We start from the raw sequence: 13,501 nt of genomic DNA, 5'->3' as shown, positions 1-13,501 counted from the left end.
CTACTAAGGAAAACACATTTCCTTTGAGGGCAGCTGTTTCACCAGCCTTGGCATTATTTTGCCACATCCACATATTTTCCCCAATATTGCATACAGATTTATTAGACAACAAAAACTCGGCAGTCTCTTAAAATCCCAAACTCCACAAGCCTCAAAATTACAACTTATTAAGTTTACATAGATTCAGTTCAATCTTTTGTGTTATGTAAGAATACTGCGTAAATAAGTTATGGGAAACAATATAAAAGAAGATGCCAACAAGATGCCACAAACGAATCCACGATAACTACAATGCTACAATACACTTAGACATTCTGTAATGCTTCAAAATCTGTAATAAGTGGATCACCAAAAGTACCAAATAGTTTTGCCATCAGAATTACAGTAACTTTGATAGTAAGAAATTTAACCCTCCTTGTCCTAATGTATTTTAGGAATAGTTCCTTTTCAATATTAAGAAAAGGTTATCACAAAGGCATTGTTTCATCATCGCTATGGAGATAAGTGGCCTGTATAATCACAAAAAAAAGAGAGAAATAAATCTATTAAAATTATTTTAGTCTATTGTCTACAAAACATCCCTGACAATTTTAGGAAAGGCAGAAATGATACTTAAACTTAATAATTTGCACTTTCTGTAGTAAATATCTGCAAGCCTTTAAAAGGTAGAAGACAAATACTATACTTACGTCATTTCTATGCCAGGCAATTCATTCTCCTTTTCCCATGTTAAGATATCTACCGCATATTTAAATGTGATGGCAAAAATATTATAAGCTCGGACTACCATATCTTCTGGTAAGTGCACAAGAGGATCCTGGAAAACAAATATAAGTAGCAATTGAGATATCAAAATACATTCAAACCAGAAATTGTCAAATCTGCACCTCTCTCTGTCAAAGATGATGTAAGCATCTTTACATTACTTCAGATTTCAAAGGAAGAGTCAATAATCATCCTATTTTCTTTTTCCAGTTCTTCACTATCAACAAAGCAGTAATCAAACATTCAATACTTAAACATTAACTTACCTCTGATCACCCACTTAAATTTTCACACACTTCTCCATTTTCACCATTATTATTCCCACTTCTGCACGCCTTCTAAGATAGCTCTTCTGAAGAACTTTTAACCCCAGTTGTTAAAAGTTTTCCACAATGTTTTTCCACTTTTTCCACAATGCCTTCAAAAACATGATCTGAAATCACTGTATTCTTTGTTCCACTTAGCAATATTAGCAAACTGCAGAATCCAAACAACCACACATCTATTGCCTTGTTTCACATGTAGCACACATTTAGAGGCAGCCAAGCTTATACAATATCCAGCACATTGCAATCATGACTTATGACGCACACTCTTATGTGCTGTGGTATAGAAACAATTAAACACTTAAATGTAACTAGGTATATCATAATGACATGTCTATGTCTAAGTCTTGTTAACAGGCAGCTGTTCCCCTTTTGTATGTGGACCATACACCCACTTGCGCCCATTCTACACTCTTCAGGACGCCCTCTGTTTGACATCTGCAACAGCCACTCACCCTTCTCTCTGCCAGAGCAGAATGACTGCTACTGCAGCTAAGGGAACTGAAATGAGGAGAAGAAGAGGAATGCTGCCTCAGTTTGCAAAGTCAAAGGGACTACTTTTTGGAGCAACAAATAAGAATCACAGCCAAGTCTGGAACAGGTAGTACAGTACCACTGCCATTTCCTTCCAACTCATTTCAAAGGATTTGTGTGTGAATAGAAAACACTAAAAACCTCTCCTTTGAAAACTGTTTCAAATTTTTCATGTTCAGAACAACTAGTCTCTCTTCTACAAAGCTGGAAAGGGAATATTGCATGCCCTGCAGGTGACCCAGACATATACTACACATTGGGTCACTGACTCAATTCATCATTTAGTATTTTGAAGTACCGTGTAATTGTTAAACAATTAAAATACTTAACAGTAGCCCAATTTCTGGTTTAGGATTACCTAATGCCAAATCCTGTGTTTCACTGAAGTTTACGTTGCATAAAAATGCCCACAATAATGTTCTCAGAATTTAAGTCTGCATTCTCCACAGCAGGCCGTTGACAATCAGCAATTCACTAGTAGTAGTAAAGTTTATCCACATACTCTCCACTGCCCACCCAATAGACTCTTAGGGACTTTTGGAAGCGTTACAGGAATGTTAATAACTCATTTATCTTTTTTTTTTTTTGCTTAATTTAAAACTTATCTAGGGCACAGAGAACGTCATCAAAGGCAAAGGCAAACCTTGAGCAGCCGCACTGCTTCCACTCACAGTGCTTTTAACAAAGACACATATCTGCACAAGGCAGAAAATAGGTTCCAATAATGTTCAGCAAGTGATCCTTGATCTACCTTGAACAACAACATTGCATAATATAAGAGATCTCAATCCCCATCACTCACGGGGAAGAAACAAAAAGCCTGCCCAGTACCTCAATTTTTCTGTCACACTCACTGTGTGAGTATCTTTGGACAGTAGCAATCCACCCAAGATTTCAGAACAAGGCTGCCAACTAATGTGAACTGGTATGTAGATCAAGTGGTGAGTCCATGCAGCAGTGTTAGAGTCTTTGGGTTGAGACAGTGAGAACAGACTTTAGAGGGCCACTGTCACCGCAAGTACAGTTACAGTTGCTTCACTTAAACCATAAGATCAGCAAAACTACGTCAAATCATTGCATCACACTTTCCCTTAAAAAAAAAAATAACACAGAAATTACATTACATCAGAACAGACACGAGTGGCTAGACCAGAAGCCCAACTGTCATTCCCTAGATGTAATAACAGATGCTGTAAAGAGAGGATAGAATGTATCTCTGGTGTCCAGTAACTTAAGATACTAATCATTTCCACATCAAAGATGATATCTACAATTTTAAACGGCATTGATCATTTTGTCCCTTCACAAAGGCATTATATTTCCTTTTAAATATATATAAACTTTTAACAATGGTGTTGTGTTTATTACACAACAGCTTGAACAGACACCGTAAGAAGTAGCATGTCTTTTTGCATTTAATTTGTCCAAGCTGTTACACTATAAGAAATCATGAAGATATATTCTCTATTTACCTTTTCCATATCAAAACAAGCTTTTATAGATGTCTACCTTATATCTCCATTATGACTTCCTTGTGACAGCAAAGTTTTTTTATTTAAGAAACCTGTGTACTATACTTTCGTGAGAATCAAAACATATGTCGCACAAAGCTTAATTTGGCTTCTTCATGCGTGTGATTATATACACATTCTTTTTTTTTTTTTTTTTTTTTTTTTTTTTAACGGGGCAGACTCCCTTCACCTTTTGGAATAAGGCAGAAAAACAAAGAAACAGAACTAAAGCTGCAGAAGTGACCAAGAACATAAAAATGAAGGCTTCAAGTAGGAAACGTCATTTTTAACTGCCAAAGTTAGACAAGACATTAATTTTGAGTCACGCAGCGTGGCTTAAATATTACTATTAGATTTCCTCCCATCTACTTACACGGTATGCGAGACTGAAAATAACCTCATCCGAATGATTATGTACATACACACATACATACACAGTTAATGTTTTGAAACATGATGCCTCAACTGCTATTACCTCTTCTTCCGCAGTCTCTGAAGTGTTAAGTTCATGTTTTTGACAATAAGGACCTTCTTTCCAAGCTTCTGTATCACCACAGTCACAGAAACCTCCTCCTCCTGATGTTGTCATCTAAAAATTGTTTAAAAACAAAAGAGCTCATGTGAATATGCATATACATACATGCAGATTAAGAAAAGAACAATCACAGCTAAACTACAAAAGCATGACAACAACATCTGATGCTTCAGCCAGTAGTACCCTGTTAAAATAGCACAGTGAAACCTTGCCCGCTTCTATGATGGCTGAAAGCTTATCTACTTCATCAGCCTGCCTATGCCAAAAGAAAAGAAAAAGAACCCAAAAACCTTCAAACATCCCCATTCTGCCCCACCAGATAGCTGTGAGTTTTTTCCAACTGTGCTCAATCTATTGCTTGCAATGCCTTCTGTACTATTTCAGATTCTCACATTTTTAATCCAAACAAAGCTAAATCAATTCATACAGCACTACTACAGAGTAAGAGATGCATTGTTAACAGACTAAACTTAAATTGTTCTCATGAGCCTCAGTAGGCACAGAAAAATACTTGAAAACTGTAACATTTACACTGTTTTAAAAAAATTTATTTTAAAGCTAAGATTGCTGATCATAAGCATATTACTCTTTTTGAAACAGAACTTTTAACTGATTTATAGAACAATTCTTCTTTCACCTATTTTTGACATACAGGTGCATTTTGTACATACAAATACACCCTACACTAACAAAAAAAATTAGATGACATTTGAAATAACCTTTGTTTACACTTTTGAATGTCACTTAGAGTTGTTAACTCACTAAGCTTGCAAACTAAAAAACCACATATAAGAAGCATGCTGATATGAGCAAACCGGCTGGAGTTTTTTGGGGCAAGTTGTTGTATTTGGTTTGGTGTTGTTTGGTTTTCTTTTTTAAATCCTAGTCCTCGGTTTAACCATGCAGTGATCAGATTTACATTAACAGCAGTGCAGCACTGTCAACAACAGATTTACAGAAAGGCTGCAGTGGCAGTTTTCACATCACTTCTTCATTTAAAAATACACCAAGGCCTTCTTTGTTTTGACTGAAGGTTTTCTTAACTAATCTGTCCTACTAATAGAAGTATATTAATAAAATAAGAAGCATCTACAATTTTCTATTTTAACTTTATGTTTAAAAATAAAAATCCTGCTATTGGACAGAATTTGATGACAACTCAGATGTATAAAGGAAATCAGTTTTAAATCAAAATGGTTTCTTAACACAGGTTTTTCAATATCTTTTGAAAATAGGCTAACATCAAGGTCAAAAAACTCTAATGTTGTAAAATTCACTTAAGGGCATGTGTTAAAAATATACAATATAAAAATATACACAAGCATAACTGTTGTGCGTAAAATTTAATTGCTCAACATTTTCAAGTGTTAACTTTCAGAATTTCCACTCTGATCAGAACACTTAATTTCTTGTAAGATTACTGCAGACAAAATTCCAAACTTAGCATTCATCCAACATTCTGAAATTATGTATACATTCCTAAACTTTAAACAAGGAGTTTCATACACATAGAAAATTATTAATGATTATGTCTGATATTCCGGCAGTTTTTACTAACCCTGTATCGGTGTTCTCTATGAATGCTTCCAAGAAAACACTCCATGCATAATACACAAGTTGGGTCAACTGCACAGTCCCTGAAAACAGCGACAACAAAAGCATTAAATAAGTGGTTTTCACTTTAATGACATACCTTACAACAGGTAATTTCAAATATCACCAATACGAACCTTCTAATGTATGTATCGCTCTAAAAGAGTAGAGGCATGGCTTCCAAAGAGAAGGAAACAAATGAAGAAAAAAAGACCTCATAACAGAAGCAGCTTTAAATGCTGTCTGGGTAGCACGCATATTTGGGTAATACAGCCATTGCCTTCAAGAGGCAAGACAAGTATACAGCAAGTAAACTGATGAATTAGAGAACACAGTACAGACAGTCAAACAGTATAAACCCGAGTTGTCTCAAGTACAGACTACAAGCACTAATAACCTCCAGCAACCAGAAAAGATATTTTATCACTGAACACTGGAAAGAAAGATAACACACAACAGATTAGATCAAACTTCTGCTTCTGAGATCAGCCCTACAAGCTCACTGAAGAGGTCCAAGAACACAATTTCATCAATCAGATCAGAAAACATAACAAAGTCCTGTCTACAAGTCCTGCTATATTAGATAGAAGTAAGGTTTCTAGCAAAAAAGGCTACAAAAATGAATGAGACAATTATGCATTATGTTTAAGTGCCTCCCTAAGGAACACTTAAGATACAGGAACCTATGTAATGCAACTGCATTCAATATACCTCAAGGTTAAAGAAATTAAATTTTGCAAGGTAAAAATAGCTACCAAGAGAACAAATGTCTTGTGTTGGTTATTAAATAAATAAGAATTCAGAGAAACAACTACTTTGTTCAAAAGAAAACACCAGAGATCTTATGAGATGTTATTATCAAGAATTCTCTTAATTTCATTTCACCAAATAAGTTAAATCAGGTAATCACTAAAGGATAATCAAGCAAGCATGACTTACTATGCATAAAATACCATTTTCACATTTATTTTCTCCTGAAAAGCCACTAAAGGTGAAAATGTCAGAGCAAAATTATATGAAGCTCTTCCATTTTAGAATAATCTATGTTCACAGCATTGCTTTTCTTAATCTAAAAAAAAATAAAAAAACCACTTATTGCAACAATATGCCTACATGATTGGGTAGGTAGGCTCTACAATACTAGGTATCAATTCTTCAGATCCCTAAGCTTGCGACAGTACACTTACAAACTCTGTACCATTTGCCAAGTAATTTCTCAAACAAAGTGCTTTTACCTAAAGCAGAGGCAGACCTGTAAGCTTCACAACTGGACAGAAAAGTCCCTGCCTTAAATGTATTCCATTGACTCAGAAAACATAGTTTCTGTATCCCACAAAAGTTTAATCTAAACTCTCGTTATTCTTCATTACCACCTCTAAGTCAATGAAAATCATTAATGCAGAACAGGAAACATTAAGAGTTCCACATCTATGTTCAGGACTTAAACGAAAGAAGATAAGATTCCATCCTGACAGCAGCAACAGCAAAAATATCCTTTATTCACTGCCAATCCAAATTTGAGCACAAGATTGGACAAGATAGCCCATTAAGGCATCCCTTCTAACCTGAATGACATTATGACTATATGGCTGTATTAAAATCACATTTCTACTGAAACAGAAACCCTGAGTATGAACACTAATTCACTCATTCTCTAAATTCTACAACAATGGATTGCATTATTTTAAGTTTTCATCATAGCTGACAGCATTCTCAAGGATGTACTTTACATATCAAATTGTTGCTCTTGAAAAAGCAAGTGTTCAGAAGAAAATAACATAACTCCCACAGTTTGCATTAGTTCACACAGGGCGTGAAGATCATTAACTTGTAGGCTGCATGACTATAATCAGAACACGGGTGCTGAGGTTTGGTTTCTTACTTCTTTGGGACTAGATTTCCTCAAAAGGTACGAAAAAAGCCTGTAGAAGTTTTTTATAACTTCTTATAGTTTTCAGCCTCCCTATCAGATATCTCCCCACTTTTTCACACGTGTGAAGAAAGAGCCCAAGAATATCTGAAAGGAGACAGACGTTTTTTAGGGACTGAAAATATCTGAAGTACCCACAAATTTAATCATATCCATCTCAATATAAGAGGTCTCTAAACATTTCCAAAACCACCTTTTCTAATTAATTGTTAAAATAGAAATGCAGAAGAGGCAGCTTACTGCGTTAAGTATCTGAAGTCCACCCTAAATGAGAACTTCAGTGAATAAGCCAAATAAGGTGTCATGCTTCCAGAAAGGGAAAGCACTAGGGTAAAATTCTTCAACCATCAATCTCACCTTGTAAATGAAGGGGATGCAAACCCAGAAAAATAAACCTTCAAAAAAAGACAGACACTCCTTTCCCCCCATCACCCCACCAAGAGTTCAAGAGCCTAAAAGAGCGAGAGAAACCACACAAAACAAGAATAATCTGTGACAGAGAGGACACAAACTAAACTTAGACTACAGATGGTTCAGGAAAGAGAAGATAACATAAGGAACAGACAGCTAGCAATACACCAGCTTAAACCTTAAGATTTGCAAAATACTTGTAAGTGGTTGGTAACTTCCTGTCCCCTTTCAAGAAAAACAGTATTTTTAGAGAGATACATAGATAGAGGTAGGGAAGGAACAAGAAGCTGTTACACCTGTTTTAGCATCCAATAGACTGGTTTAACAGGTCATGGAGAGAGGTCTAAAATACAGGATAAACACCAACAGCTGATATTAAACACCTGAATGGCACACAAATACACCTGCCCACTCCTGATTAATGCCCTTAAATTGTACTGACAGTTCACCCCAACCATTTACTCAATCTTGCACACAAAATACTCTTTATAAATTAATATTTTTCCAGTTACCACTCTGTAGTGTGTTAGTTTTCCCCCAGTCCCACCTGCCATGGAATACAGCAAGGTTATCTCAAAAATACATTTGGTTGTGGGTGTTAACTTTTCATTGGGACAGTATGTTCTCATCAAAAAATACTCCATGACTTCACAAACTGTATATAATTCACAATGCTAAGTTGAATTACCTGCAAGAATACGTAGGCTCTCCAACTTTAAAAACGCGGCCACAGAGATGAGAAGGTTTGTTCGCTTGCTCAAGCTTTGGAAAGCCAAATGCAGGATCTTCGCCACAAAGATACCATTCCATTGGTCCCAGCAAAACGTGTTGTGCCAGCATGTCTTCTCTTTGTGGGGCCGGGTTAGGACCCCTACAGTAAATTTTTGGTACATAATAGGCCAGATGCTGGTATACTTCTTTCTGAAGATCATTTGCTTGCAGCCATTTCTTATAAATTAAAGGAAACAAGAACACAAATTTTCTTCATTAGAAATAGCAAACGTAATTCTACTCATCAAGATTACTTTTTTATTTCTAGATCAAAAACCTAAAAGAGAATTGCAAAACTAGAAAGCCATGCTTCCTTCTAAGCGCTAAATCTAGGTGATCACAGAAGAAGGGACATTAGGAAAAGAATGATGTTTCCCTGCTTGCATATTTTACCCTTTTGACATACAAAATTCTTTTCAAAAACACAAGATCTGAGAGACCAACTTGTTAAAATTTTTCCTCCAGGAAATAAAATGTCCCAACGTTAGCAGCGACTTTTACGATAAGGCCTGGACTATGTCGGTTGCAGACTGATGCTGCCAGCTGGGGACACAGAGGAGTAGTGGAAGCCTGGAGTTGGCAAGGAACAGGCAAAGACAAAAAGTACAAGAATCACAAACACAGCATTAGGTAACACTCCCTCACTCGTTTAATTTTAACCGCTTACCTATGAAAATAGCAGGAGGGAGTGGGGGAGCATTTTCCTACCACCAAAATAAATTAACTGAATTACTATTTAAAGTGTGATGCTCGATGCATGAATTTTTCTTGTCTATCAATGGTATAAAACAATGTTGACAGAATTTTTAAAAGCCATCAAACTACTGCACCTGCTATACGCCACTGAAAAACCTCACAGCTCTTTCAAGTATTGGGTCAGAGTTTTTTTGCCTTGTATACATATACAGAGTAAAAAAACCCTCTAGGACGTCATTTGTTTTATTTCTGCCTTGTAGGTTACTATTTCATAAAGGTTTAAACTGTAAATTAAGGCTCCAAGGTTTTAACAATAAAGAAATGGGAGCAAACACACACTGCAAGTGTGCACTGATTAAATCCTGTGTTACATAAACAGCCTTAATATGCCATTTCTCATTGTAAATATGACAACAAGATACCCCTCGGCAACTTCAGAAAAAGAATCCAGAATCAACCTAAAACTGTACGTGAAAACAAAGAATTAATTACACCAAAACGAACAGGTTTGGTAGTCAAATGTTACAGCTTGATTTACTCTGAATTATTCATGACTTACTCTGAAGAACTTATATGTAAGACAACATAGTCGTAGTAAGTTTTTCAGGATACAGACATACAGAGTCAGCAGAGCACTTGTGCCATTTAAGAATGGCTACATTTTTGCCTCTATATATATGGTATATATCATAGTACTTGCACTTACTAGAGTATGCTTTCTATAGAATTTCACATTTAAAAAAAAAAAAATTGTCAGTATAGTTCTTGGTAGAATAGCATGCTTTCCCCAAATTTGACTTCTTAAAATCATGATCAGTCTACCAAATCTTTCTGTATTGATCTAGCTTTGATGGTCAAAGTCCAAATTTTTTCCAAGGACATCTACGGGAAAAAGTTGCCCAAAAGCCATATCCAGCAATCTAGAACTTTATAGATGATCTCACCATACCCACCAGGATTCAGAAAATATCACATAAAAATGAAACTAGTTAAATTTTCCTTCCTAAGAGTTCAGGTTTTTCCTAGCTCATTAATTGTTTCCTCTTCTTTCATCATTTGTGCCAATTATCCACCACCATCAGGAACTGGCCCAATCACAGTGAAACTTACTCTCTTCCACGATTTCCATTTAATAAGATAATTTTTAGATTTTTTCTAGGGCATATATTAGTTGTCACAACTGCATTTTTCTCAGCAAAACACCTTTAATTTGAGCCTTTTGTGTATTCAGCAGTACATAACTAATTTCTATCGAGAAAATACACAGTGCACATTAGCAACACTACAAGCTCAGACAAATACCTAGCCAGAGAAGTTTCTTGTTCCTCAAGTAAAAGGTTTTCCCATCCCAAAAATTCTGGGAGCAGTTGCCTGAAAGTTAGGTGTGGCAACTCTGAATGGCATCACACATAAATCTTTGTGGAGGCAGTTCGACACACATAACCGTGCATACAGTTCTGAAAATCAGGTCCTGACTAAAAGAATACCAGAAGAAATACAGGCTGCTAGGAAAGGGAAGCAGATGTCACTCCAAGAGCTACCAGGAAGACAACTCAAAGTACTGTTGCGCATGTAGAATTGTTACTAGAAATACACACATATGCATAGATACATTGCATTGCCTTTCTAAATCCCTAACCAACTCCAACGAAACTACTCAAAACTTTGGAATTTTTTCTCCAACCAAAGCACTTTGTACTTAGGCAAGATTTCAATCCATATTTGTCTGTTTTCTAAGCTGAAGCTATACATAAGAAAAGCTGATGTTCTACTCTCCTAAGATGTTTTTATTAAAAAGGGAAGAGTATTCTTCCTCACTTCCTGCTCCCTCAGACTTGCTCTCCCACAGCAATTTTTGACTGCCCTGGAAAAAAAGCCCTGAAAGGCACTGATCAAATAACATCTTATGTAAGTAGATACCTAATGGTCCATCAGGGTTTCTATTAAATACACATATAAAAGAGATACAAGGACAACAAAACATAATACAAACAAGCCATTTTACAACTCAGTTTACTGTTTCGAAAGCTAGAAGTTACAATTTAAGTTTTTCTTAGCTACAGAAATAAATATTTGCAATGGAGGCTCATATTCTGCTACAGCTAATTTATTCTTTTGATCACTGTTCTTTGGCAGTTAATTGTTGTTGCAATGAGGAGCTGAACCATGACGTGCTACAACTAATGCTCTGGTTTGGCAATTGTTTTGTTAATATCGGGCTATCAGCAAAGTAATGTTATCAGCAAAGAAAGGAGGAAAAAAAAAAGCTAAAACCCAAGCAAGTTGTTTACATACACAAGCAGGCAGTGCCAGCAGTATTTAATTGCTAACACATTGTAGATTTGAGAATGATAGATCTCAGAATTGTAGCTTCTTGCTGGTGATGACAGAATAAAAATAAGAAAGAAATAACTAAATTTAAGCTGGCACTTGTACCTACAGTGAGTTCTTAAATTCAGTTGGTGCACATTTGCCTTGGATTTATCTACAGTGCAACCCAAAAAAACATCTGCTACTCACAAAAACAAGTCAGTATGGGCTCAGTTCGAGCTACTTTATGGAGCATTTGATGGAATTATTTGGTTTGCTGTTGAGGGGAAGGAAGACTAATCCTGGAGTTAAACTAGCTAGAATATAACTAACTACACACATTTGCCCAACTAATCACACCTTTGTCTGCACTGTAGATATACCAATATATTCTGAGGATAATCTGAATCATAACATCGTCTTTTATTTTATTTTGGAAAGGAGCCAATGTAATTCTCATTGAAATACACAGAGACAGCTCTTCAAGGTCTTATCCTACAAATATACATATGAGCATTTGCAATGCTTCAACATATAAATGCACTTCCTTAAATGCACAAGTGTATATAAGATCTGGCATTCATGCCAGAAACAAAAGTGTCTCTGAAAACTTCACCCTCAAGACTGTTTCTCGTCCCTTTCAACTGCTGTTCACAAAACCAGGGAAAAATACGTAAACAAGGGTAGATTATTTCAAATATTACACTTACTTTACTAATGTTTCCTCGACAAACATCCCATACTAATAAGTCTTAAACTTAACTACTGCAAGTTTTCATCAGAACATCTTAAATAGCGTGAGGGGGGTGGAAAATCCTGTAATGGTCCTTCAACGCTACAAAGCATATTTGGGGTCCGACATCCACCTTAATTAACGTAGGGGAGGGGGATCTTCTCACGTCGAGGCACGACTGCCGGCAGCCGTGAGAAAAAGCAGCAAACCAGATAGGAGAACTGAACTTCTCAGCCGCTGAGTGAAGGCGTGAGGGCAGCAGAAGGACGGAGACACCGCGTCGCCGCCCCGCTCCCACCGCCAGCCTTCGCGTCCCAGGGTCGGCGGGGAGGGGGCCACGTCCCGGCGGAGCCACCCTCGCCGCGGCTCCTGCAGCGGCCACGCCGGCCACCGGCCGAGGCCAAGACGGAGCCCCCACTGCCAGCCCAGACCCTCCGCCTCGCCCCGGCCCCAGGAGCGGCCCCTCCGCCGGACCCGCAGCTCCCGCTCCTTTCCTTCCGCCCCGCCTCACCACGGCGATCTCCTCGGCGGAGCACTCCAGCAGGCTCTTGTCAATGGCCTGCACCTCCGCCTCCAGCTCCGCCGCCATCTTCACCCCCCCCTCCCTTCCTCCAGCCCCGCGTCGCCGCCGCCGAGGCAGGGACACACGGAACCGGGCCCGGGCGGCCACTCTGACCGAAGAAACCACTTCCGCTTCCGCCCCGCCCGCCGCGGGGCATTCTGGGAGTTGTAGTCTTTCCTCGGCACGTAGCTTAATCCCCTCCCCCAACCTTATTCCAGTTGCCCGAAGCGGCGGTGCGGGACCTTGCGGCTGCTCAGCCGGGCGCCCCACGGATGCCTTCGCCCTTCTCGTCTCCTCCAAAGGAAAGGAAGGGCGTCTTTGGCCTCGGTGGCAAAGCGGGAAAAAAAAAACCCACAAGCCAGTAAATGACGTGAATCTGGCAATTATGGCTTTAAGAAAACGTTACTGAGTTGCAGAAGCTATAAATTAACAAGTCCAGAGTAGGGCTACAAGGATGATCTGAGGGCTGGAGCACCTCTGCTGTGAAGACATGCTGAGAGAGTTGGGCTTGTTCAGCCTGGAGAAGAGAAGGCTCAGAGGAGATCTTATAGCAACCTTCCAGTACCTGAAAAGGGCTACAGGAAAGCTGGAGAGGGACTATTCATAAAGGCTTGTGGTGACAGGACGAAGAGGAATGGGTATAAACTGGAGAGGGGCAGATTTAGACTAGACCTTAGGAGGAATTTCTTCACCATGAGAGTGGTGAGGCACTGGCACAGGTTACCCAGGGCAGCTGTGGATGCCCCACCTTTGGAGGTGTTCAAGGCTAGGTTGGATGGGTCTTTGAGCAGCCTGATCCTGTGGGACGTGTCCCTGCCTATGGC

The 13,501-nt window shown here is 38.3% G+C and overlaps 1 protein-coding gene across 2 annotated transcripts in view; it reads right to left on the bottom strand.

Annotated features, from left to right (window-relative positions):
• Nucleotides 1–12,793, bottom strand: part of UBR2 (ubiquitin protein ligase E3 component n-recognin 2) — a 61,352-nt gene extending 48,559 nt beyond the window's left edge. For both annotated transcript variants that reach the window (XM_054062027.1, XM_054062026.1), the window contains exons 1-5: nucleotides 12,627–12,793; nucleotides 8,294–8,553; nucleotides 5,230–5,308; nucleotides 3,612–3,725; nucleotides 690–817 (exon numbers count right to left, since the gene is read on the bottom strand). In XM_054062027.1, the coding sequence (XP_053918002.1) occupies nucleotides 690–817; nucleotides 3,612–3,725; nucleotides 5,230–5,308; nucleotides 8,294–8,553; nucleotides 12,627–12,704 (659 nt within the window). In that variant the 5' untranslated portion in view covers nucleotides 12,705–12,793. The remainder of the gene's footprint in view (nucleotides 1–689; nucleotides 818–3,611; nucleotides 3,726–5,229; nucleotides 5,309–8,293; nucleotides 8,554–12,626) is intronic.
• Between the last annotated feature and the right edge of the window lie 708 nt (nucleotides 12,794–13,501).

Source organism: Cuculus canorus, chromosome 3 (assembly GCF_017976375.1).
Source record: "Cuculus canorus isolate bCucCan1 chromosome 3, bCucCan1.pri, whole genome shotgun sequence".
NCBI lineage: Eukaryota > Metazoa > Chordata > Aves > Cuculiformes > Cuculidae > Cuculus > Cuculus canorus.
The sequence above is the reverse complement of the archived record's forward strand: the minus strand, read 5'-3'. Positions and strand labels throughout refer to the sequence as shown.